This window comes from Watersipora subatra, chromosome 4, assembly GCF_963576615.1.
Source record: "Watersipora subatra chromosome 4, tzWatSuba1.1, whole genome shotgun sequence".
Taxonomy (NCBI): Eukaryota; Metazoa; Bryozoa; class Gymnolaemata; order Cheilostomatida; family Watersiporidae; genus Watersipora; species Watersipora subatra.
The window spans coordinates 48,955,440-48,981,786 of record NC_088711.1 but is presented as its reverse complement, the minus strand read 5'-3'; the positions used below and the strand labels follow the sequence as shown (position 1 = coordinate 48,981,786).

The following is a 26,347-nucleotide window of genomic DNA, read 5'->3' as shown; positions in this document are numbered from 1 at the left end:
TGACCATAGAGTCTACATGGGTAAGTCTCATAGAAAGAATAAAGTTGTCCTGAAACTTAAATGATTCTCCGAGTCATTTCATTGCATGCTGACAATCGACATCTGTGTTGGTGAGTTTTATGACTTTTTCCTTTCGCCCGCAAATGATGAAACTGCATCACAGCTAGAGAAAGCATGCAAACCTATGAGACTCTCCGTTGGTAGATTATCTCTGAGCTTTGGAGCTATTGCACTGACATCTAATAGCCACTTCTCGTTCCCCTGTCCAATAAGAAAAACGGAGTTGGACAATTAATATTCTCACTGCGGACAAGTGTCATGATAGCAACATCTGTGTCAAAAGATTCGATGAAACTGCATGTAGTCATCAGCAGTATGACATGTATGCAGTATGAGATGCATGTCTGCCTCCTCGTAATCACATGCCAAAGTAGGCGCTATTGTAGTGGTGGGTTGAGCATAAGGGTTACTACTAAGCTAGTAGCATGATCTTGTTGTTGTAGCGTAGAGTATCAGGGTCATGCCAAACTGTTGTGCTCCAGTGTGAAACAATGAATGCCAACACACCTTCCTTGTTGTTTCCAGACTTTAGAAAGGCTTTTCTGTCAGTTGGTATCTTCAGAACATTGTTACCAATATGAAGCTTTCTTTGTAGACTTTTATCACCTTTTGCTTCTCTCACTCCCCTTGATTCTCTTCTTGTGGTAGTTATCGATCACAAGATCCACCCGAGCAGCCTTGTACTTCTTAGCATGAACAATAAGCATAACAAGAATGGTATCAGCAAGCTGCCCGAATGTTGAAGGAATAGCACTGGTAGGTAGAGCTTGGATAAGCGCATGGCATCCACAAGGATGGCGTCACATCCTAAACAGCTTGGAGTCACAGCACTTATGGTAGTAATTTGTTCACGTCTGCCATAGATATGAACTAGTTCTCTGAGACGGTTTCTGAGACAGCCATCTCGAAAGCAATCGCATCTTGATCAAAGTGGATGGGTATATGTTCTTCCTGTTTTATGGTAGCAGCATTGTCCAATCCAACTGCATATGTAGGCAGGTGCACCGCTCGCAAAACTAGCAAGCTGTTTACACACAACCATGCTTGAACTGGTGTACAGGAGATTAAATCAACTGTGGAGTCATAGCTGCTTGCAGGATGATGTGATGCCAATCATTAGTACCATATCAGTACAAGCTGGACTACAAAACCTTACACAGAAGCGCTCATAAATTACTTATCATAGTTAAAGCAACTGAGAAAATCATGTCTTGAGGGGGTTTACAGATTGATGGACATACCAGCAGTCTCAGTTTTGGCTACATGAAGAACAGATTTGCGAATAGTTGATTTGTGTGACTAGTACGACACTTTTCACAAATGACGCATATACGTTTAAGACATATACGTTTAGGATGGTGTAGGTCTCGATGCAGATAAGTAGAGAGAACGAAAACAAATCTTGATTTTCTTTCGTGGTCCATCTTCATCTTGGCAAAGCGTATCATGAGTAGCAGGTTTCCGACGCTCTTCATGTAGCTAAATCACTGTCAACATTAATGAAAGGGGAAATCACTATCACTTAGTCAGTTAAGACCAATAAACCAGAGTGAATACATGCATGCTTTGTCCATTTGATAAAAAGGGCAGGACTAATGGTTAATGTGTGGCAAGATTGGAATTTAGTTTTGTAAACTGAACACAGGCACCTGATCAGTAGCCACCACTATCAGTAGCCACCACTACTGTTTTGTACAGCTTACCATGTCAGCATTCCTTTCCTTTAATAATGATTATTAATTAAATTACAGAAAAATTATTTTATAGAATAATTGTATGCCACCTTAAATGTCTGAGTGGCCAAGTATCTCGAGTCTAGAAAAATACTTTCCTCTCTGTGTTTCCCTAGCAAGGTCAATCTTGCTTGTGTTAGTCAACTCTGATCGCAAGCTCTAGGAATCTGAGAGTCTTGCAGGCAAATTAATGGCCTATGCATCAAGTTCACTCCTTGATTGCACAGCTGTTTTTATATCGTATTGAATGATAGTTGAAAATGATTCGTAGATCGCTGGGCAATCGCTGTTATAATCGTCATTAATAATGCTGTTATTGTCATTGTCACTGTTATCATCGTTGTTATTGTCGCTGGTACAGTCGCTATTATGGTCACTTATAGTTGCCGTTTTAATCGACGTTATTGTCGCTATTATAGTCGCTATTATAGCCGCTCTTATAATCGCTATTATAGTCGCTGTATAGTGTATAAGCTGATAGTCGTAATAGTAATGTGTACTTTTACTCCTTCCATCCTTGCTCACAACGGAACTCTGATTATATGCAGCCTTTCGTATACTCTATATAGGTCGTTGGCACTATCATGTCTCAGCATATTTATGGATGTTTTTTATTAACTTTTCTATGACTCACACAGCTACTATACGCTGAAATGGACTCTGCAATGTGTGTCCTAATTTTAAGCAATTTCAATTTCTTGTAATTAATGAGTTGGTTCTGTAAAGTTAGCATCATCTCAGATAGCAGGTGCTTGGCAGCATTCATACAATCGACTTTTTTTTAATTGAAACATTGCCGTTTTTAAATTTCAACACATTTGCAAGTGCTACAAAGAAGGAAAACCTTAATCTCAGTGGAGGATGCAGATAATGTTAGGCCTATCAATATGATCAGACATAACGAGACCGACTGGTATATTCCAGTTCCTTCCATTATCCACTCACTGTCTCATCATTATTCTTTATTTTCGCGTCTGATTAAAGACATCATTTCCTTGATGAATACCGATACTAATAAAAACCTATACATATTGTGCGCAATGGTGGTAATTCTGAAGTGAATACCATAAACATATTTGGTATTTGAGTTTCATACCAAGTCCGCTCTGGAATGCTGCTGGTTGCTTGAAAACATTGTATTAGCCTTGGTTCCATCAACTTGGAATTTGAAGGGGTAGGTGATGCTTTGGTTTGATGGATGTGATAATCCAGTGGCATTTGAAGATTGAGGAATGACTACTGCGTAGGGTAAGTACAAAAATATGTGCGGTGCAGTTGTTATTTCCTACAGCAACCGGTAAGTCACTGCATCAGTATCTCCGCCTCAGTCTTCCTACACATGGCAACAGGCTGCTATCGAAAAGTATCTTGTGGTTTCACAAAAGTTTTCAATTTCTATTTTCTTTATGGCTGTCTGAAATGATTGAGCAACTCTTATCACATACTTTTGTAATGATCTGATATACATGTAGTTTATCAAAGCATTGATGTGGATATTGAGATCTAGAAGAAGATTGATAGATGGAGGCTGGACGTAGTGAGTTTGATTGGACTCCATAGAGCAAACCAAACTTGAGTACCTACTGCTAATAGCCATGTAATGCATCCGTGTTGATCACCCTAAATGATTCATTAAAAGGGCTACACACATAGGATGGTTTCGGCCATCTTTAAATACATCAAACCGTGCTACTTATTTTCGTCAGAATACATAATGCTTAAAAGTGATGCTACCAAAACCTCATGGTCAAGTTATGGCTGCGACGTGAATCTGTATTTTTACTGTTGGTTTCAGGGTAAATTGCAAAATCTGTTTCTACTCTGTTTAATCATTTGATTCTCAAAATAGCATTTGGTGAAAAATTATTTACATTAACACTATTTAGCAATGTAACACCCAGAGTATTTTCTTAAAGACTACTAAATATGAACAGCAAAAATAGGAAAATTTGAGCATTAAATTGATACTAACTTTGTGTATTCTTGTTATGTTTTAGGACGATTAGCAATTGGTTTTACATCTTTTGGGAATACGAAATAGTAGGTAGCTTCATACTTATGCACATGGCTGTATTTTAGCTCACTGGGGGAGACTGAGCTTGTCTGCTTTGTTTTACAACTTTTCTTCTGCAGTGTACAAAATTTCAATAGAGTGATGTCATGCTATACTGAGCATAGTTATGTTACGTTAATCACTAAATAGGCATCTGTTACTTTGTCGGTGTGGCTAGTGAATTACCACAATTAAAAACACGTTTTTCCATCATAATTTCCTGTTTTTATGGTGTATGTTTTCTACTTTCTGTTCCTGGTCTTTTCATGGAATGGGAACGGTTTAATTTTTATTTAGTTATTTTATATAGGAAATATTGCTATGAGATGCAAGAACATTGACATACAAGCTCAGTCTTAGAAGTACATAAGCTCCAGCTATTGAAGGTCGTGTGTTGTGTACCTTCATATCATTTTAGAATAGTAAAATTTAATTTGTTAAAATTATAATTTAAAAATAAATCTGTCAAATTCTGATTAGCTCTAAAGTTTTCCAATATAAATATCCGCAAAGAAGAATAATTGTTGTTGCAAATAAGTAGGTTTAAAATCATGTAAGATAAACTTTGGAAGTTTTCTAGCTTGTGGACCCGCTTTGGTTTTCTAGCTTGTGGACCCGCTTTGGTTTTGACAGACAATCAACTAGAACTTATTAAGTGTTATTACATGCGATCTCTTATTACTAGAAGCCCGCCTGAAATTATTTTATGGAAAAATGACTCATAGAAAAACAATAGGCCAAATTATAGGTCGACATAAAAACATGAAAATGTAGTAATTACGCGCCCATCATGTCATTTTTTTGTCTGATTTTTGGGCAAAACAAAATTATTTTTTGTAGTAGTCACTTTTGATCTTAGTAAACACAGGTACGTTTTATTTGGATAGATATAAACATATATAGGAAATGTCAGTACTAAATACTCTTTCAAGGTGTAACTCAAAACTTGTTCAGCACTATTGTGGAAAAATTTTATTCACACTTAAGGAACATCAATATAATAAATACAACGTTATGCAAAATCCTTCCTAATGCGATGTTTAATTGTTTAAGTTTAGTTAATCCATACTCAAGGGTTTATTGCCTATAAGCATGCAATAATATGTATAGCGCATAGGCTCAGCCAATATATAGAATGAAAGTACTTAACATTGATAGCTTGCTAGATTTAGGTGTTGACCATTAGCAGATTTGAACTATTTCATGTTGATTATGTGGCTAGTCGCTCCTGAAGTCTGCACTCTGATGGCTAACCAGAAGTTGGAGGTACCAAATGATCAGCTATCGGCCATATTGCTCAGCACGACGTTTAGTGAGGCCCACATCAAGCAATGGTACCAGGATTTCATGGTAAGACAACTTAGTGTGGCTTACAAAGGGCTAATCTATAGCATAGTTATTTCTAGACGATTATTTAAAATGTCTGAAAAGATTAAATTGCTGCTAGAGGTAGTTGATGGTCCAACCAGTAGAGGATGGTTGCAGGCGATCCCTCTGTTGCCAACCAGAATTCTTCGATAATTTTAGGGCTAGGTTGGATGGCGGGCTCAGAACAGCAGAGAAACATTTTTGATGTACAAATGCGTTGATGTGTTCATAGTCGAGCTTTAGATGATATTGTAGACTACAGTAATTGTAGTCTGCAATGTCATCTATAAATTCTGTATTTTATTTGGTTAACACCCTTCTAACTGTTACAGGACAACTACTACTGACACCACTACTTCTAACACTACAACCATGGCTGCTAGTAGTAGTAGTACAACTAGCAGTATTACTACTACTGCTAGTAGTAATACTACTGCTAGCTATCGCTACTACTTGCAGTAAGAGTAGTAGTTATACTGCAGTAGCGGTATTACTACTACTACTAATACTACTACTATCACTACTAATATTACTACTATGAATACAGATGCTACTGTTATTAATCTTTGTTTCTTCTAAATAGAATTTGGGAAATCAGACAAGATTTTTCATTGACGCCTTTTTATATTCTCTGCCAGAAAGATAACCCAACTGGTCAGCTTGGAAAAGAGAAGTTCATAGAGATATACTCACAGTTCTTTCCAACGGATAATGCCGAGGAGTTGTGCAACTATGTCTTTCACGCCTATGATGCTGACAAAAGTGGAACGATAGACTTTAAGGAGTTCATGATCGCTATTAAGATTGTCTCATCTGGCACTGTTTACGATAAGCTATGGCTGGCCTTCGCGATATATGACATCGATGGCAGCGGGCGAATTGAAAAGACAGAGCTTCTAAACATGGTCAGGGTAAGTGAAGTCTTGTTAAAAGAAAACTGTTGATAGGGCCAGACTCATCAAAGAGTGTTTTATCTGATTAGGATTTGCAAAACATTTTTCTATTGAAAACATTTTATAGAATGAAGAAATAAACAAAATGAGAAAAAAGGACAACTACATTGACTTGGTAAACTAAGAACAACAGGTTGTTATATGTTAAAAGGGACGGGTTGTCCTCTCGCACACCCCTCTTTGATGGATTGTTGTAATAATGCTTTAAATGTGGGTCCAACAGGTTGTTATAAGTTAATGGTAAGCGACGGCTCGTACTCAAATCAAAATTTAGCTGAGGAGTATAAAACTACAAAGGAAAACTTTTTTGACATAATTACAAATAAGACAGAGACGGGCTTAGTCATCTTTGACAATTCTAGAAAAATTTGTAATCACAGGACCTATAGAAGCTCATGCCCTTTGCTAACCGGTGACATGACGCTACCATTTTACCATAATCGGAGACGAGTTAATCCCCACTAAAAGCGTTAGGACAGATTACCTTGCTCCAGAATTGAAACCAGGCATCCAGGTTTTGCAGCTAAGCGTACTACCAACTGCACCACTAAACCACCTTTCAGTCGTGCAGACTGAAAGGTGTCAGTAACTAATAACCTTGTACATGTAGTTACCATCAGTAAATAGTAATCAATAAGATGGAGACGGCTATAAATTTACACTTGCCTTCATCTTATTAATTACTAGGGTAACTCTCACGCTTCTCTCACCCTATAAACTCAGGTATTTCTTAGTTGCAGTGCAAATCTCATTTAGTAGGTTAACATACCTGTTTTCTGCTAACATCTTATTATATAATGCAGGCATTGTCTCGTATGATGTCCGGTGGAAGCAAGGAGACAGCTGAAGAGGTCACGGACAGGATATTCAACCAACTCGATACAGACGGTGATGGAGTGATTACAAGAGATGAATTTGTTGACGGGTGTTTATCTGATGAAGATTTGTGCTCTCGACTGGCCATTCGGCCATTTTAGTCTCATTTTAGTGAGTCAGTGTTTGGCCCTTTTGAATTATTGTTTAAAGCAGTTTTATGCCAATGAAGGGTTGCAGACATTTCTTTTAACGTTTTTCTATTGTTGCCAGGAAAGCTTCTATTTGCATGTATTTAAATGTGCCTGTGTACACTCATGATTGCAGTCATTAGACCTGAGGATTGTCATGTGCTAACTCTCAGATAACGTAGATCAAACTGAAATATCATTTCTTATATTCATTTCCTGTTCAGTATAGCCAAAGTGTTTGCGCATCAAACTAAGTATGATGATACGCAGCTTATTATATGCATTTTTACCTGCTAACCCTTAGTTTATCTGCCATTCTTCATTCACGACAAGATCCCGTTAGTACCACTAGTCATCTGTTACAAACCGCAATGATATTGGAAAACACTGGTAGGCTCCGAACAGTGGCCAAATACACAAAAAATTGCAATTATATTTAGGAGTTGTCATCTTTACGCATTAATACATTTATCCGCTTCACTTAACTGTGATACGCTAATAACAAAACATTTGACAAAATATAAATACTCATTACATAAGGACTTTATTACAACTAATCAAAACGCTCCGCTCAGTTAGCTTGCTCGTTCCTTCATTCGTGAGCGATTCTGCATCTAGACCCACCGGAACTTGCTGCTGTGTTGTTTGATCTCATCCTTGAGCAAGGGTTTGACCATGGTACCCGATATGTCCATGCATGGCGTGTGCATTAACCTCAGCAAGTAGTTCTTTCTACAAGTATAACTTAAGCATTCCTAAATTGAGCCATATAGTTGGGTGTCACACATTCAACTATCTATTATACAGGGTTACTTATTGTGTATGTTAGACAGTTCGCCCAACTAGTTATCCTACATACCATATAGTTGTTTTTAGCTATAAAATTTGCTCGTTAATAACATTTAACATAGAATAAATAATAAAATTGCTTAAGCAATTGTACGTTTCAAGCTTTTTTCCCATGTACATGTACAGTCATATATTGACGTACATGTACAAGCTTAATGCATTCCGGTACTGATCCCGATGTCAGTTTTCTCGTATCTCAAAGCAATATTTTCTATATAAAATAACTAAATACAAATTAATTTGTTCCCATCTTCTGGAGAAAACACATCAAAACTGAAAACTATGATGGAAAACATGTTTTAATTATTGTAATTTACTACCTTCGCTGACTGAGTAACAAATACTTATCTAGCGGTTATGATCTGCAATAAAATGTAACGTTACTATGTACAGTACTGTAAGGAGTTTTTACCTTTGAGATAGACATAGTGGCTAACAGTGATATGAGAGAAATTTAACAGCAACACAATACGCTACACTAGTGATTATACATAACATGAAATTTAAATTAACTTAAATGAATTTAGCTACTAAACACGCACTTGAAGATGAGTTTTAATCTTACACTAAACCGAATTCTAATTTTGTCTTCGTTTTCATCTTTTATTATCGTCTTCCAATTTGACACTTTTTGCCTCGATTTCACCATCAGATTAGTTTTTATCGACCTTTCAAGTAACTTTTAAATTAGTCTGCTGAGAAAGACCGACCGATGCTGTTCTCAATAGTGAACTCTCACATATTTGGTTGCATCAAGAACCAGCTCGTATCTCAAATTTGTCTCAAGGCAAAAACTTGCTTGAATCTGTTGGTATGTCAATCTTTTAGTATGTCGAGATATGGCTTTACATTTGGCTTTCATTGGATATTCACCAAAATTATGTCCTAACTTCGTCACATTTCATTCAACCTATGTATATGAATCTCGGTGTTTGTTGTTCTTCTGTTGGTCCTTTGTCCAACGCACAATCGTACAACGCGTGTCCATCACACAATATTTCACTCAATACCTTCCGGTCTGCAGACAGGCGTGCTAAACCACCAGGCTATGCGGCTAAATTGCTATACAATAAATTAATAGTCCGAATCATACTTATTACACCCACCAATCTTTAATGCCGATTGGTTAAAACACTCAGACTTAACACAGACAAACATTCGTAAAGGCATTACAGATTTGTTTAGAAACAAATTGAAACTTAAATTTGAAATTATGTAATATGGTGCGACAAATATTCATTCAACTTTTATCTCATGTAAAAAATTGATACATAGAGTTATTGTAAGCCAAAGGTTAAATGTGTAGTTTTATTTTTGCATTTACATCTATATAAATATATATGAATCTCAAATTCCATCTGTAGTTCACTTTGTCTAGCTATAGCTATTGAAATATTAGAATGAAGAAGCCGTATCGCAGAAGATTTAATCTCGGAACCCCCAATTTGCCTGGCAAATATCATACAATTTTAGCTACGGGAGATTGATTGATTCATTGGGCGATATGTAGCTACCTGGGTGAAAACACGCTATTGCTCTCCGTTACTGCGCAACGCCATTCTATGCTTTAGTAAGAGCTTACTTAAATTAGCCATTGGCAATATGCCAAGCTAATGGCAAGTGATATTGTTTATAAGCTGAGTTTATAAGTGTGGCAATGCTATCATTGTTTATAAGCTGATTTTTAATACCTGTGCAACGCCAGATATTCCGCTAGTTATTTATTACAGTGAAGAAGGGGTTTATTGTACATATTTTCATCATATTATACAGCATATTATTGAATATCTGTGAGAACACACCTGTATGCCTGTTGAGCAACAGGATCTTTGAGGAACTTCATCATGGAAGGCAGATCAGTGATTACAAACTGGCGAGCAAGATTTTCCGTGCAGCTGTGCATGTGGCATGAGGACATAACGTCGTGCTTAGACTTTTCCCATATCTTCACTTTCTGAGAACCTTGGGTAACAGCATTCATGCTTTGGCTAAACATATATTTTTGGATAGTCTCATAGCAATATTTGATGATATGTTAGAACCGGGGAACATACTTTCTGAACCAACATCTACCAAGGTAGCATGTCTGGGCACAGTTAATAGCAATAACACAGATCCTGTAAATACGCAGTAATAAAACAGATACTGTAGATTCACAAAATTAAGGAGAATGTACAGTTAAGACATGCAGTTCCAAAAACGCTTCCTTTTGACAGCGGCACCAGGGTCCTAGTAGGCTGCCCTCAAGTTATCACAGCTAATGAAAATTTATATACTAATACTTTTCTTACTCGCAAATTCTAACTGCATTTACACTCATTTGTCGAGTCAGCTGTCAATATTTTATTTTTCACTATTATTTACAGTTCACATCTTAATCCATGTTAATCACATCTTAATCCATCTTAATCCATGTATTACGCCCTTGCAAATTATACATAACTCATAAATTACACACTGGCATAGTCAGATTTTAGATAACCATATATGTAGTTTCAGATGCGATGCCAGGCACAGATTTTGTAAGATGAAAAATTCCAATTTTTACAGTTGTCACAAATACGACTTGTCATACACTGAAATGCTCACATGGTAAACAAGCCTTGAGGGAAGGGCCATTCACCCAGTTTTTATTGATCAGTAGAGGTACGACACTACGTATGTCGAAGTACGACATTAAGGTTTCTTGTCAAGGCTCGGCTGCAAATACTGATGAATTGCATGTTTTGAGTAGCCAACGCATTACCAACTAGTCATAAAACGAACATAGTAAAAATAGAATCTCTGCGCTTGACTAAATTGACGATTATATTATTATTATTGATGATTATATTGAATGCTTGATCGATTCCAGTCTATTCATTTTTACAAGTCGCTTTCTTGATGATGGCAATAGAGTTTCACACAAACGATTATTTATCTAAAGATATTTTCACTAGTAACAAATGTTTCATTTTAATACTCAGAATCTCCTCTACCTGTTTTTCCTATCCGTTAGTCTTTAAAAATAATACTCTGACTGTTACATCGCTGAGCAGATTTAACAAGCCATTTAAAAATATTTTAATGTAAATATTTTTCACCAGATGCTATTTTGAAAAACTAGTGTTTAAACTGTCAAAAATGACTAAATCTGCACAGTTAGGGTAGTAAAATGTCAAACATTTGAAAAAACTTCAAAGAATTTAACCCAATGGCTTGAAAGAAAGAACTACCCGCCTATTAACTTTGACTAAATAATGTTTCATTAACGCAGAGCAGATCCTGTCACTTGAGAGTTTTATGCAATTGAGAGGAAAAACTGACTCCGCAAACAATACAATAACAAACAGCAAACAATACACTAACAGCGTAGAAAATTGTAGATTTGAAACATAAAAATGGTAGATAACTTTCTTTTATTAAGTCGACTTTAATAGGCTTATTGAGCTCAATAGTTGAAGCGCATGAAAATTATTGTGGGGTCTTAAATTTTTTCACATGAAAAACAAATAAATATGCCTAATATTGGACAGTTACCATACTAAAAATACTCTACATATTTTAATTAACTATCAGCCACCACATGACGATGTTTAAGGGAGATAGGCCGAGTACTAACATACCATATTTCTTTTTCATCTCTTTTTTGAGATTCCTTTTGTAAGCCTGGGCCTACAAAGCAACAGGCTTTATGAATAAACAAAGACTTACTTTAGTACCAAATACTGCACTTGTTCCTAATTAATTTATACAAAACAAGCAACTATCAAAATCATAGCTATGTATCCTGATAAAGATCGATTTCAAAGACCTTTTCTTTTGAGATGTTCCACAGCAAAATAGGGTAAAATTTGATTGATTTTAAAATTCATTTGAAGGTTTTAGAATGGTTGCAACGCCAAAAGCCCAAACTCAACATGTATTTTTTAACCATTCTGCAAATTTTCAGGTTCACTACGCAAAAAAGTTCACATCCATTGACTGAGAGTAGGGAGCGGCTGATTGTCGGGGCTTACATATGTCCGTAAGACAGGAGCAATCCTTTATCAACATCTTAATGATCGATACAGCAATTATATATTATTGATTGCCTATAGCGAAATTTGACGTCAGATCCAAAAACAACATTTTTAACATCTAGCAAATGTGTCTGTTTTGTAAGCTGGCAAATAAACTATTGGCATATCTTTCATTGATTTTTCACGGCGGCATGCTCATGGTTACTATACAAGTTATATATGTATGACTCTATGCTCTTGCACCGTTGTAATCAATAGAACATGTGCGAGTTAGCTTATCCCTATCAGACATCAGACAATATACCTTAAAACCTCTATTTGAACGCCGCCTTCAATTGACCGCCACTATAGAGAAATGGTTGAAAAATAGAGCTCCATGGCATTCAATTAGAGGCTTTACGGTACGTACGTGTAAAATGAACTGATAGTTTAGACCCGGCTGAAAGGGTCCTCCAATAATCAAGTTCATTAGTCTAAATTGGTGATGAACAAGATCGTCCAAAATGTTTACGTTTCAAGCAGCCTTCTATCATGCAACTAGAAGACAGAAGTTGTTGTAATTCGCCTACAATTGTAATCTCAATTGTCTGCAGCTGAACTATACGTATATCGTCCCTGTGTCTATGGAATCTAAAAGTACCCTTCTTTTGCCAGTTATCAACAAGTTCTCTCAAGTTATGATGATCACCAACTAGTTATCACCAACTAACTAGACACTAGCCAATTACAAGCAATTACCAACCAATTTCTTTCGGGTTATGTAACCCTTAAAGGTAGCTTTTATTTTTGTGGCAGCCTCCTCTTCTTCAGGAGTATATTTCCTGTCATCAAACTCTGAGTCAATTTCTGGAATAACTGACGGTCTTCGAGATATTTTAGAGGAGTCTCCGCTGCCTGCAGGAGATATTCTCAAACTACATAATGTTTGAGTGGCTATGCATGACAAGTGCTGAATAAAATATCAAATTCTTAATGCCTATTCATAAGTAGTAGACAGGCAAACTAGTAGCTCGGGTGACTAGTTTACCTGCATGATTATAAGAAGCTTCTATACAATAGATAATGAGAAATTGTGATTGGCCAACAAACAAGTGATGTAATCAATACCCCAAGTAGCAACAAACATACATTGTATTAAACAAATGGATTTAAAGGACCAGGTTATCTTATGGATCATATCTATCTATGCAAATAGCAAAGCATTTTCAGAAAAGGCTTCTAACATTCAGAATTGTGGTTATATGAGAAAAGTTGAAGATGCAAAAAAGAAATTAAAAACTAAAACAGATAATAAGAAAGTATATGCAGTATATCTACCGTATATTTATACATATATATATATACATACCTGGTATATTTACCGTATATATATACATACCTGATATATCTACCGTATATATATACATATATGCTGTATATAGATACAGTATATATATATACAGTATATAGACAGTGTATAAGTAAAGCATATCTTCAGTATATATATAGTACTAGGTGAATGCCAGCGTTGCCGGGTAATAAAAAAAGTCTTTGCACAGTACGTTTATTTTTATTTAACATATAACGACAGTTACCATTCTAACTTTCAAACTTCATATCATAAGAAAAGTGTTTTGTGTAGGTCTAATAAATTAAAAGAAAAAATAAAACAACTGTAAAGGTGTTTAATTGTAAATGTGAAATAATTAACAAGTATTAGCTAAAGGCTGGTGACACTATATCACCGTTAGTCAGCATTTTCCTTTCGGCGTTCATCGTCGATTATGTGAACCATGAACAGATGGCATCGACGAAGCATCGCGGACACGTTGGAAAAATCTGCAGCTGTCAAACTTTCCTGATACTTCGCTGAGCATCAACGACCGCCTTTCAAATGTGAGCCATTTCAGCGATAGCAATTACTATGGACTACTACTAATTCTTACCACATGGTAAGAATCATCAAAATTTTGTATACATACTTTACATATTAAAAATTAGTAACAAAATAATATGTTAACCTTAGTAACTATAGTTAGCTACAGTAACTTTAGTGTATTTAGTGTCTATGATCTGCAAGAAAATAAAACGTTGGGGAGCTCATACCTTCGAGACAAGTGTATAACATACATGTAAACGTTGAATTTAACTTAATTGAATTTAGCTTACTAAAGACATACTTGAAGCTAGTTTTAGAATGTATTTTACTAAACTAAACTTTAATTTTGTCACAAGCTAAAATTTTATCACTTATTTGTTTTCACCTTCGCTTTTTCAATAACTTGTAATGAATAACGCTGAACTGAAGATAGAGAGAGAGCATCATAACTATTTCAGGCGTTGTGAAAGGAATTTCGACGAATAGCATATTGACATTTTCGTTATTTCGTTATAATCAGTACACCGACTGCCAAATTGTAATTTCAAAAGAAGTTTTTGATGATATTGTAAGGCAAAAAAAAAGTAAAAAAACATTCGTCCTCGCATGACGAGAACAAAAAACGCCATGTTTCATACAGTAGGGTGAAAAAATCTTATAACATATTATCGTAAACCGAGGGCACACTATTAATTGATAATTTAGCAGGTGCAATCGCGAAAAGGATGTACAGTATATGATAAGAACAGTTTAGCATTGTGGTTACATGCGCTCATTAGCAGACTAGTGATTTGAATGTCGCGAGTTTAAATGTAGTGCGAAGATTATTTTTCATTGATGAAACTTCATCCCCATAGCCGGACAGACAAACATTGCGAGTTATATGCATGTACTAGCGGAACGCCTGGCCTTCCGCAGGTATTAATTAATAGATTAATACCTGCGGAATTCCCGGCATTGCACAAGTATTAAAAAGCAGCTTATAAACATTGTCAAGTAATGTAGCTAATTTGAGCAAGCTAGTAAACTTACTAAAAAGAGCCGTGAGAGCAAGCCTCAGTGACGTTGCGCCGTAGCATAAAGCAGAGTCGCTATGCGTATTTTAATCTAAATAATCACTCATATCGCCCAATAAATCCAATGCATTCTGCGTAACTCAATTGGTTAGTTTATTGCCTGATGAATGGGAGGTTCAGAGATCAAATCTCCTGCGATACGGATTCTTCATTTTAAGATTTTATATAGCTATAGCTGGACATACCGAATTACAGAATAACAGGATGACACACAACCCCTGAGATTAATAGGTATAGGTACTTATGTATGCTTTTTCCAATTAAAAATGTAATGCAGGCAGAGGGCTATTTCACCCAGAAAATGATTATAAATAATTGTTTGTATCAATGATGACATCACTGTCTGAGTACAGTTTCACATCCGACAATTCACCTTGTCTAACCTGACTACCCTTGCTTGATATTTTTAATGAAGATCCAGAACCCTTCTTGATGGACATGTTTGCCTTCTTTGATCTGTTTTTACATTTCCTCTGCGCTCCTCGTAACAGGTTATAGCGGCGCTGCTCGGACGTAACTTCCTGCCAAGACAAAGGAGTTAATGATAACTATACTAATGCCATAGTTTAGTAATAGCTGCACTTAGTCCCACATATAACGCAGTATTAGGTGTGAGAATAGCATATTAGTGTAAATCAAATGTAACTGGATCAACCACTGATATATCGTAGCATAAAGCTATTTAATCTCTCATATTGACCATATCAGAACCATCGTGAAGCCGGTAATTTTCATGTCACAAATAAAGAAGTTATTACTGCTTTAAGACCCAGTCGAGCGGTCATGAGGTAATGATAACACTGGCTACTGATAATGATGGAGATAGGAGCTGCTCAGACGACTTCCTGTCGAGACAAAGGAATGAATGATCACCTTCCTAATGCCGTAGCCAAGCAATAGCTGTAGTTATTTCTACATATTCAACAGTACTACATGTAGGTATGAGAATAGCGTATTACTGTAAATCAAATGGAAATGGATCGAGCCAGAGCCATATAGCTTCAGCGTCCCGCGACAAAAAACCGGAAACAAAAACGCTCGTTTCCAAACAAACCCGATCGACATACTGATCTTTAATAGAATATTCTTACCTCGCTTTCAATACCTCTCTTTTTTGTATTTACTTTATGTTTTTACAAAAAAATTATTAGCAGCTTTTTGTAGGAAATTTGGTCTTCTTTCAAATGGATCAACGATCAATGTCAGAGCGACTGCCAATAGGAATAATTTTTGTTGGTTAATGTTGCGGCCTCTCCATTATAACTTATATAAAAATAGTGGGCTCGGCCTGTTGTTTGGAAATGAGCGAGCTCCCATATACGCTTCTGTTGGTCGCGGGACTCTGTGAAGCTATACAGCTCTGTATCAAACCAGTCACACAGCTGGTACGAGATAAGGATAAGCAATAGATAAAAGAGAGGCTCCACAATTGTTAGTCGAAAAAGAGTTGTTCAGTTATCAGCCAATCACTTGAATGGAAGATATAACTTGCCGACACAAATAGCATTGTCTTCAGGTTATTCATGCAATCAGCAGCTATGGTTCTACTAATATTCTGTTATTATTATTAATAAATTGTTTATCCGGAATTATTCACATTAAAAATTGTGTCATTTAACTGTTCACAGGCTCTGATATTGGTAAATTGAAGGATTCAATCAATCGCGATAGATTCTCACTAAGATTGTTCTGCAGAGATGCGATTTTATATGCATGAAATTGTATGCTTGACAATTCATTAAAGAAAGACCTCAGTTAGCTACTTGTTAGCCTCATTATAAAAGGCTTTCAATGTCTGCTGACACTACCAAGCCGCAGTAATAATGTGATCAGGCAACAAAACTGGTCGAGGTCTGCGGGTGTTGAGTTTGAAATGGTCTTAACTTTGTTTTACTGGCCAATGCTGATAAGAGCAAACCATGTGAAAAAAGAATAACATAAGAAATTAATAATAATTGAAATTAAATTTTTTGGATGTAAGAATGTTTTAGATATAGGACAGGCAAGATGTTTGTCTGACTTGTTGACTGATTTTGATGTGTGGCGGAGATATGAAGTGGGGATAGAGTACTTTAGACCAGATTTTATAACAAACGATCTCGATACTGTTGCCGTCATAGCAAATCGATGAATAGAAAATAATGATTTGTCCGACCATGTCAGAAGTTTAAGATATTGCTCACCGCTATGGCACGCCGCTTAGCCAATATCTTGGGAAGGTATGTATTAATATCTAGTCGAAGCATTTTGAGCATCTCCTGGTGAGTCCAGTAAAGCATTTCTCGATACTGATTAAGTTCTTTCATCGTGTGGCAAATGACATCACCTTCTTTAGTAACAAAGCCTCTCTTCTCTAGCACACGCCTTTTCGATGGATTGTTAAAATAATGCTTTAAATGTGGATCCAACAGGTTGTTATATGTTAATGGTAATGGACGGGTCGTTCTCAAGTCAAAATCTAGTTGAGGAGTATAAAACTATAAAAAAAACATATATTGATAAGAATAAATTATGCGAGAGCAGAGTTAGTAAGCATGGTCTGATAGTTATCAACTAAAATCAAAACCTAAGATAAGTAGGTATATGCTTCGACATTTCTTACAATTCTATAATGATTTGTAATCATATGACCTATAAAGCAAAAATAACAAACATGTAAAAACAAAACAGTCACACTACAACACAGTGAACAAAGTAAATTTTCACTGGAACAAATAGAATAGAAGAGCATTGCTATTAGGTAACACACATGTAAGACAAACTTAGTTTGAAACCTGCTGAAACTTTCGCCTCAAATAATATGGCACATGACAGGAAACTAGTCTAAGAAATGTTGACAAACCATCTGAGACAATCATCCATAAGCTTTGCACAACTTTCTAGCAACTTACGGGTTCACCAATTTTCGAAGTTGTCACAACAATAGGCTTTGTTGCGCCCCTCAGTTGACGAGGAATCTTATCTAATTTGTGCAACTGCTGGGCAGCATAGAAAGGTACAGCTGTAAAACAGCACATTAGTGGCATGATGTGGATTTCAAGGCAGTACTTGAAGCATAAAATCAACAGAGAAATGGATTATCACATTGGTATGAAAAGACAACTTACAACGAACTACTGTACCATCATTTTTAACTGGTGGTTTTACCAAACCTAGACGTTGCCACTCGGCACGATATTTCATAGGTAAATCTTTCACCCATTCTCGCCTGTAGTGCGAGGTTTTGGGTGAGAAATGCGTCATCGCATGAGCTGGGCTATACACGTATCATCTGTTTGCTTCTTATGTATCCTGTGCCAGTGCCAGCCCAGCATTGGCTGCACAACTGCAAAAGATATGATGTCACGAACCGATACAAGCATGGCTTCACAGATACTGAATTCACTCAAGCTCCTGGACTTTTCTCGCCTGGGAAAATGTATGGACACAACTGGATAATTTTTTTCGGCATAAATAGTTGATCAAGAAATTTGAGCCGGCTGATCGCATATGGCTAATGAGCAGCTATTAGCTTGTTAGGTGAAGAAGGGTTTGATGCAACTTTGATAACCATCGAAGCATCAACATTTTTGATAGAGATTGTTAGTTGACTGCTGGAGATCCACATTGTATACTCCAAACCTTTTAGAGCTGTATCAGCCAACATAATTTTTTAGTGTAAGGCAGGGTTTTATTTACTAACATTGGTTACTCTGTAGTGCAACTTTATAAAATAATGTGAACAACACATAGAATGCAATATTTTTCTCTTTTTATTCATGCTTTTTAACACAGATATAATAAACATCAAAAACCATTCTAAACTCAGACAAGTTGAAACACCATTAACAACTGCAAGGTTTAAAACCTGCACTGTAACAATACAACTACATATAACAGCATTGGACAAGTTTTTGAATTGATTATAACTAATGTTGATAATATCGAGATGCCATGCTTGAAATCTTTTTAGGCTTCTTTTAGGAATAGGATTTAGTCAACCTCTTCAATAGTAGGTCCAGCACCACCAGGAGCAGAGGCATTATTACCAGCACCGGGTCCTCCAGGCATACCTACGGATAAGGGGTGTAATACGGATTTATCTCAAAGCACAATTAATTTCACCGAGCATCGAATGAGTAGTGGTAAGTACCACTACTACAAAGCCTTCAAAAGCGAGGTAACCTTCGGATTAACTCAAGGTGAATTCAGCAAAATTGATCTTGGTTAAAATGCTTAGGGAAAAAATGTCTGTTTTCTGAGCATTTTAACCCCGATCAAGTTTTGTCAATTTTAACTTGAGAATGTCCTGGCAGTCACATCACCTGAAACAACAAACACATCTTGAGTGGTAGAAAAATATCTTGTCTATCTGATGAAAATTTTTTAAAACTTCACATGAGAGGCTCTTTAACTTGCAACAAACGATCTATGCTTTTGATTTTTATATAGTTAGCATATGTACATGCACAGACGGTTCCCTATTTACAAACATTCGAGTTACGAACAACGGTACATACGAACAGGTCTGCGCGTAGGCACTACTCAGAAGGACCACCCAGCATCCACCTTTCTCTGCCCACTTCGTTGCAGTGCATAGGTGCGTGAACGTATCTCCAGTGCGCAAACTTTTTTTTTTTCTGTACGTATTGTAAAAGGATTTGCCGGCCTTTACTTGGCACGATCTAGACTAATAAATGAAGAGAAGCGAGTGCGTGTAGTTTCATTCAGTTTTTAATTAGCGAAGAAAATTTCACTAGCCGAGGAGCATACTGCTATCTGCTCAGCTCAACTAAATGAGCGCACCACTTTATATACAATAATATCAAGCACTCCTTTATATACAATAATAACAACCGTTCGCTAACTGTAACAACACCGCTAGCGCGTTGACATGACCAACAATATAAGTGCCAATAAATGAGTGTTATGACGGTGTATCAGATATAACAATAACATAACGAGTGAAACAACGATATAATAGACAGACAACACATACAAAAAAAATAAGACAACAACGATAAGTGAAAGCCTAACGACTAAAACAACAATATAATGAAAAGGACAAGACGCAATAAATAAGAAATGCAGTGTTTTGGCCGGGCGTCCACCAAAGTATTATCTCCACTGTATTAAATTTTTTTCAGTACAAACCAAAACAGGTTACTTATACAAGCCTTGAACATACCTATATAAACCTTCAATATACTTATATAGGCCTTAAACAAATTATAATACAAAATATAGCACTGAAGCAACTTACTAACAAATTCACCTTACAAACAATCGTTCGGAACGTAACTCGCTCATAAGTTGGGAACCGTCTGTATCTACTGATAAATGCATGCACTTGTGAAAGTGCTCTGATAACTCGACCACTTTTACTCCATGAATCCCGAGTTTGACTTTACACGTTGCAAAGCAACTAAAATATGTGAAGATAACAAATTACTAACCTCCAGGCATGCCTCCAGTTTGTTGGTACAACTTGGTTATGATCGGATTGCAAACTCCTTCCAACTCTTTTTTCTTGTGCTCAAACTCTTCCTTTTCAGCAAGAGAGTTGGCATCAAGCCAGCCAATCACCTAATAACACACATTAAATCCACACACATTAAACAATATTCATAAATATCAAAGACTCGTTAGTTTTAGAATGACTTTACACAATTTTGCAACTTACGTCGTTGCACTTATCAGTGATGGTCTTAAGATCATCAGCGCCGATCTTGTCCTTGAGCTTGTCATCTTCCACAGTAGATTTCATGTTGTAAGCGTACGATTCTAAAGCATTCTTTGCTGCAATTCGTTCTTTTTGAGTATCATCCTCTGCCTTAAACTTCTCCGCATCATTGACCATCCTTTCAATTTCCTCTTTGCTGAGACGACCCTATGCAAAAGTTGTAACCAGCTTCAAACGCTTGCTCCTAAGCCATGGACAAATTTTAGTTTTAACAAAATGATAATCAAGTCCAATACCTTGTCATTGGTAATTGTGATCTTGTTTTCCTTTCCAGTACTTTTGTCTACTGCATTAACATTGAGAATACCATTAGCATCAATGTCAAAAGTGACATCAATCTGGGGGACACCCCGGGGTGCAGGTGGGATTCCAGACAGCTCAAACTTTCCCAACAAGTGATTGTCTTTCGTCATCGCCCTTTCGCCTTCATACACCTAATTATACATACAAAAAAAACCTGAATATTGCTGAAAAACACCATGTAATGATGAAATAGACAAGAAAACACACACAGACACTAATTGGCAATGCAGCTAATGATACAGGAAACGGAAAGCTACAATAAAAGCATACCTGAATGAGCACACCAGGTTGATTATCAGCATAAGTGGTGAATGTCTGAGTTTGCTTTGTGGGAATCGTGGTGTTTCTTTTAATGAGAGCAGTCATCACACCACCAGCGGTTTCAATTCCAAGCGAGAGCGGAGCAACGTCTAGCAGAAGAAGGTCCTGAATCTCCTCGCTTTGATCACCAGTCAATATAGCTGCCTGTACTGCCGCTCCATATGCCACAGCCTCATCAGGGTTGATGCTCTTATTCAACTCTTTGCCATTGAAAAAATCTTGCAGAAGCTTCTGTATTCTCGGAATGCGAGTTGAGCCTCCAACCAACACTATGTCATTAATGGCGGATTTGTCCAACTTGGCATCTCTCAAGGACTTCTCCACTGGCTCGAGGGTGCCTCTGAACAGGTCGCTGTTGAGCTCTTCAAATCTCGCCCTAGTAATGCTTGTGTAGAAATCCACTCCCTCGAAGAGAGAGTCAATTTCAATGCTTGCCTGAGCACTGCTGGACAAGGTTCTCTTGGCCCTCTCACAAGCAGTTCGAAGTCTACGCACTGCTCGCTTGTTGCCTAAAACAATTGCACAATCCGTGATCAATCTTGGCAAACTATGGCTAACATTTAATATTCACTACAATCAGCACACGTTGACACTTTCAATACACACCAACCTGAAATATCTTTTTTGTTCTTTCTTTTGAATTCCTGAATGAAATGATTCACCATTCGATTGTCGAAATCTTCTCCGCCTAAATGGGTATCACCAGAGGTCGCTTTCACTTCAAATATTCCATCATCAATTTGAAGAATGGATACATCGAAGGTTCCGCCACCCAAATCAAAGATAAGTACGTTTCTTTCGCCACCAACCTATATAAATGATAACAACACCAAATATATATAACAATAGATATAAACACAAAAGACATGATGATATCTAAATAAAAAGCCAGACGTACTTTTTTGTCGAGGCCATAGGCAATGGCAGCAGCGGTTGGCTCATTAATAATTCGAAGCACATTCATCCCCGAAATCGTGCCAGCATCCTTCGTAGCCTGACGCTGTGAATCGTTGAAGTAAGCCGGGACAGTAACAACTGCATTTGTGACAGTTTTGCCCAGGTAGGCCTCTGCAGTTTCCCTCATCTTGGTTAGGACCATTGAAGAGATCTGAAAGACATTGATAACACTTGCTAAACATCAAGTTTTTTACATCATTCACACTGACTATGCAGCAAAAAACTTAGGTTAATATCAAAATCGCAAACGTATTAACTGCATTTTTGATTTGCTAGACTTTAGTCAAGAGTAAACTCACCTCTTCTGGGTAAAATGTCTTGGTTTCACCTTTATACTCTACTCTAATTTTTGGTTTTGTATTGTCATCAACCACTTCGAATGACCACTGCTTCATGTCATCTTGTACAGCTGGGTCATTGAACTTACGACCAATCATTCTTTTAGCATCTACAATAAATGGCATTGAGGAAAGAACCAATAAATACTGGTTATCTATTACACTGAATATTAAAAAGTAATCACCGGTTTCGACAACTACTCACTCGCTGTTACTATTGATGCAGACGTCTACAAGTAAAGAATTTAATAAAAGGTGTCCAAACATTGTCAACTCACCAAACACACTGTTATTGGGGTTCATGGCAACCTGGTTCTTCGCAGCATCCCCGATGAGACGTTCGGAATCGGTGAAAGCAACATAGCTAGGAGTTGTTCGATTTCCCTGATCATTGGCAATGATCTCCACTTTACCATGTTGAAAAACTCCAACACAAGAATATGTAGTTCCTAAATCAATTCCGACGGCAGGTCCAGATTTGGCCATGGTTGATGATCTGTTAACGAAAATTGGAACAAAATAAGCCAAGGCTGCCTAATCTGCAACTACCAACTACAATCAAATCACCGGTGTAAACTAGATGAAGGTTTCGAGATCGCTTGTTTGAAAATTCACTTCAAAAGGGTAGATGACCAAGTAATCGTTTGATCATTGACCAATAAACTTAACCTTCGATAGTAATCAGCAGAACTACCAAAATGAACACAACATATACACCCATTGTAAATAAAACGCCAGAATGCACTCACTTTATTGATACGAGTATAGACAAGAGACCTAAACAAATGCGTCCACCTTCTGCCAAGATAATGGGTGAAAGAAAGACCGCGTGATGGTTTTATATGTTTATGATGTCATATCCTATTCCAGAACGTTCTTGCTGTAGCTTTTCAAAATCTCGCTATCATGAACTTGTAATTACGCGTACGCGCGTACCCAAGCGCGCCTTAAAGCTTGGGTACACTTGAGCTTGTTGAGCTTGTTTCACCCGGGACTTCGAGAAAATTCGTTTTGTCGGGTCGTAACACAGTATTGACATATCCGTTCGGAGCCGCGTAAGCATGACTGGCTATGTCATTCGCAAAGCAGTTTTAGCATTTCAGGATCGCAATTAGGACTCATCACGGAATAGCATCTAACTGAAACTATGTATATTAATACATGTGAATCAAAAATTATGTAAATAACATCATTAGTCATCAGACAAATGAGTTTATAAATTTTCCCTAATATTTGCTAATGTACATTGACTCTCAGAATGATGTGCATTAAAATGTTTTTTATTTTGCTCACTTTCTATGAGTATTTATATTTTTTTATAGATCTACGTCCTATGCACTTGACCTAACATTGAAAAACTTTACTATCTATCTCTATCTATCTCGATAAAATATCTCTTGTGGCCCGATAAGCCTTTAGAGATAAGATGCGACTATAACGATAAAAGAGATCAGATATTCTTATAAAATCGAGAGTTAAATAAAATCTGCCATTGAGCTTGTTCCATATATATATCAAAACTTCATGACTCGGTTAAAAAATGAGAACTTCATGGCATCTGTATTAATAGTGTGCCTAATATTAGACCCACGAGTAAAATAGGCAGAGTTGCACAGTGTAAACTTTTTAAAATCGACCATAAGGTCTTGATTTAAAATTTTCAGTAAAGTGTTTTTATCCTTAGTGCATCTTCTCTCTTCAAGAGTGTGCCAAGACATGTTTTCCATTGAAGATGTAATACTGTCATACTTTCTAAAACCGCTTGCCCATCTGAACGCTCTTCTGTTTATGGCTTCTAAATCCCTAATGATGTACATAAAATGTGGATTCCACACCTCTGAAGCATACTCCAGTAAAGGACGACATACACTAAAATAAGCCGTTCTCTTAACAGCATGGGAAGTTCCTTTGAGAGTTCGCATAAGCATGTAAAGGGTGGCATTAGCCTTACGCATAATAAAATTTATATGATCACTAAAATTGAGCGATTTAGAAACCTGTATGCCCAGGTATACAAAGGAATGGGATGAAATAAGCGGAGTGCCTCCATAACTGTATGTATGCAAAAATTTAACCGGCTCCATTGACGTGGATGTGCATTTAGCTACATTAAATTTTAGCTGCCAAGATCCGGCCCACGCAGCAACTCTGCTCAACTGGTCCTGCAATGCTTGGCTGTCGGACACGCAACTAACAGGCCTGTAAAGGATGGCATCATCGGCAAATAAGCGTATAGATGTTGATGGACAGTTTAAAGCATCTGGCAGGTCATTGATGTAAATGAGAAAAAGTAGTGGTCCGAGCACTGAACCCTGAGGCACACCCGAGGTCACCTGGGTCGGCTGAGAAAGACAACCATTAACGACGACCCTGAATGTTCGACCCGAGAGCCAGTCTCGGATCCATGCCACTATGTTTGGATTTAGGCCATAGTATATAAGTTTATGCAATAATTTATTGTGAGGGACCGTATCAAAGGCTTTACTAAAATCTAGAACTAAAACGTCTACTTGAGTATTGTGATTGTTATAAGAAGCTAAGTCTGATATTGTATGAATAAGCTGTGATTCACAGCTGTGTTTTTTGCGGAAACCATGTTGAGTTTCACTTAGGATGTTGTTATGATCGAGAAAGTTGCGTATGCTGTGAGCAATAATATGCTCAATTAACTTCGACGGGACGCTAGTCAGAGAAATTGGCCTGTAGTTAAGCGGTGCTTTTCTGTCGCCTTTTTTGAAAACAGGTACGATGTTTGCACATTTCCAGTCTCTTGGAACACACCCTGTATTTAGGGAATGTTTAAAAATTAGTGTCAAAGTAGGAGCTATGTCTGTAGCTAAAAAATTAAGTAGTGCAGGACTGAGATTATCCGGGCCTGAGCCTTTACGGCGGTTGAGAGATTTCAGGATGGCCAGAACACCTTCCTCACCAATATCAATATCTGCCTGCGAGTCAACAGCCCTATCAGACATAGTGGCCGAGACCTCAGGAGTGAGGCCGTCATCGACAGTGAAAACGGATTTAAAATTCTCTGCGAAGCACATTGCCATATCTGGATCAGTTACACAATTGTGTAAGTGATTTATGTTTGAGCTATTTCCCCCCTTTGCTGCCTTGGATACGAGTTGGAAAAGAGGCTTTGAGTCCCCATTATTAAGGCTTTCAGTAATGTGTGATTCTAAAAATTTGTTATAATCCCTTTTAATGAGGCGTTTGGATAAATTGCCAATCGCTTTTAGTTGTTGTAAATTGTGGGGGGTAGGGTACTAAGCTTACTAAACTACTTACTAAACCAATTACTAAGAGGCTGGTAGTCTATGGGATAATTTCGATATAATTAGGCAAAGTTGTTGCAAGTCTATATTATTGACTCGGAAGTGACCATTTCATTCCAGAATATAAAACGCTTTCTATCAACTTGTCAAGATAGATCAAGGCTAAACAATAAAAGTTGCTGGATTTCAGCTTGAAGAACCATGCTTTTTTCTTGGCCAGTTCTATCTAGGGCATCACACGTGGAAAAAAATATAATCTTTATATATATGCTGACCGAAATAAAACTAATAACATTGTTTCTCAAGACATTTTTGATCTTAATGTTAGATTGTTTGTTTGTGGCAGCATATGTTTGTTTGTAGCAATATTATAACTTTTGCTCTTAATATTTCCTTCAACTTTCGATCTATCCGTAATCAATTGCTATATATTCTCAAACTTGAATATGTAAATATACGATTGTTAAATATGATTA

The 26,347-nt window shown here is 37.0% G+C and overlaps 3 protein-coding genes across 4 annotated transcripts; 1 reads left to right on the top strand and 2 right to left on the bottom strand.

Annotated features, from left to right (window-relative positions):
- Position 1: 1 nt before the first annotated feature.
- LOC137392881 (neuronal calcium sensor 2-like) lies at positions 2–7,576 on the top strand. Of its 2 annotated transcripts, none has more exons than XM_068079226.1 (4): positions 2–20; positions 5,069–5,196; positions 5,853–6,125; positions 6,971–7,576. In XM_068079226.1, exons 1-4 carry the CDS (start codon positions 17–19, stop codon positions 7,142–7,144), a joined length of 579 nt encoding a protein of 192 aa, XP_067935327.1. In that variant the 5' UTR covers positions 2–16; the 3' UTR covers positions 7,145–7,576. The 2 variants fall into 2 exon arrangements, with proteins under 2 accessions (XP_067935327.1, XP_067935328.1); XM_068079227.1 differs by lacking the exon at positions 2–20 and adding an exon at positions 3,023–3,041 and having other exon boundaries at positions 6,971–7,575.
- Positions 7,577–7,766: 190 nt separating this feature from the next.
- On the bottom strand, positions 7,767–18,210 carry LOC137392880 (uncharacterized). The gene is made up of 7 exons (XM_068079225.1): positions 18,063–18,210; positions 17,847–17,956; positions 15,329–15,476; positions 12,764–12,915; positions 11,626–11,674; positions 9,823–9,982; positions 7,767–7,903 (listed from the first exon to the last, which is right to left on the bottom strand). The coding sequence occupies exons 1-7, from the start codon at positions 18,196–18,198 to the stop codon at positions 7,786–7,788; spliced, it is 873 nt and encodes a 290-aa protein (XP_067935326.1). The 5' UTR covers positions 18,199–18,210; the 3' UTR covers positions 7,767–7,785.
- A 479-nt stretch (positions 18,211–18,689) lies between these two features.
- Positions 18,690–23,463, bottom strand: LOC137394553 (heat shock 70 kDa protein cognate 4). The gene is made up of 10 exons (XM_068081279.1): positions 23,346–23,463; positions 22,875–23,092; positions 22,558–22,706; positions 22,200–22,409; positions 21,912–22,110; positions 21,251–21,810; positions 20,914–21,111; positions 20,618–20,824; positions 20,391–20,520; positions 18,690–19,007 (listed from the first exon to the last, which is right to left on the bottom strand). Exons 2-10 carry the CDS (start codon positions 23,080–23,082, stop codon positions 18,928–18,930), a joined length of 1,941 nt encoding a protein of 646 aa, XP_067937380.1. The 5' UTR covers positions 23,083–23,092; positions 23,346–23,463; the 3' UTR covers positions 18,690–18,927.
- Between the last annotated feature and the right edge of the window lie 2,884 nt (positions 23,464–26,347).

What these genes read in the sequence shown, in the direction of transcription:
- LOC137392881 (XM_068079226.1), top strand. An exon ending in AATGGTACCAGGATTTCATG is followed by an intron (nt 5,197 to 5,852) that starts GTAAGACAACTT and finishes ATTCTCTGCCAG; the next exon opens with AAAGATAACCCAACTGGTCA. An exon ending in AGCTTCTAAACATGGTCAGG is followed by an intron (nt 6,126 to 6,970) that starts GTAAGTGAAGTC and finishes TATATAATGCAG; the next exon opens with GCATTGTCTCGTATGATGTC.
- LOC137392880 (XM_068079225.1), bottom strand. Translation starts at nt 18,198, where the DNA reads ATGACGCATTTCTCACCCAAAACCTCGCACTACAGGCGAGAATGGGTG. An exon ending in ACATAACCCGAAAGAAATTG is followed by an intron (nt 11,675 to 12,763) that starts GTTGGTAATTGC and finishes GTTGCTTTGTAG; the next exon opens with GCCCAGGCTTACAAAAGGAA. An exon ending in AGAGATGAAAAAGAAATATG is followed by an intron (nt 9,983 to 11,625) that starts GTATGTTAGTAC and finishes CTGTTACCCAAG; the next exon opens with GTTCTCAGAAAGTGAAGATA.
- LOC137394553 (XM_068081279.1), bottom strand. Translation starts at nt 23,082, where the DNA reads ATGGCCAAATCTGGACCTGCCGTCGGAATTGATTTAGGAACTACATAT. An exon ending in CCTATGGCCTCGACAAAAAA is followed by an intron (nt 22,111 to 22,199) that starts GTACGTCTGGCT and finishes TCATTTATATAG; the next exon opens with GTTGGTGGCGAAAGAAACGT. An exon ending in AACTGGAGGCATGCCTGGAG is followed by an intron (nt 19,008 to 20,390) that starts GTTAGTAATTTG and finishes CCTTATCCGTAG; the next exon opens with GTATGCCTGGAGGACCCGGT.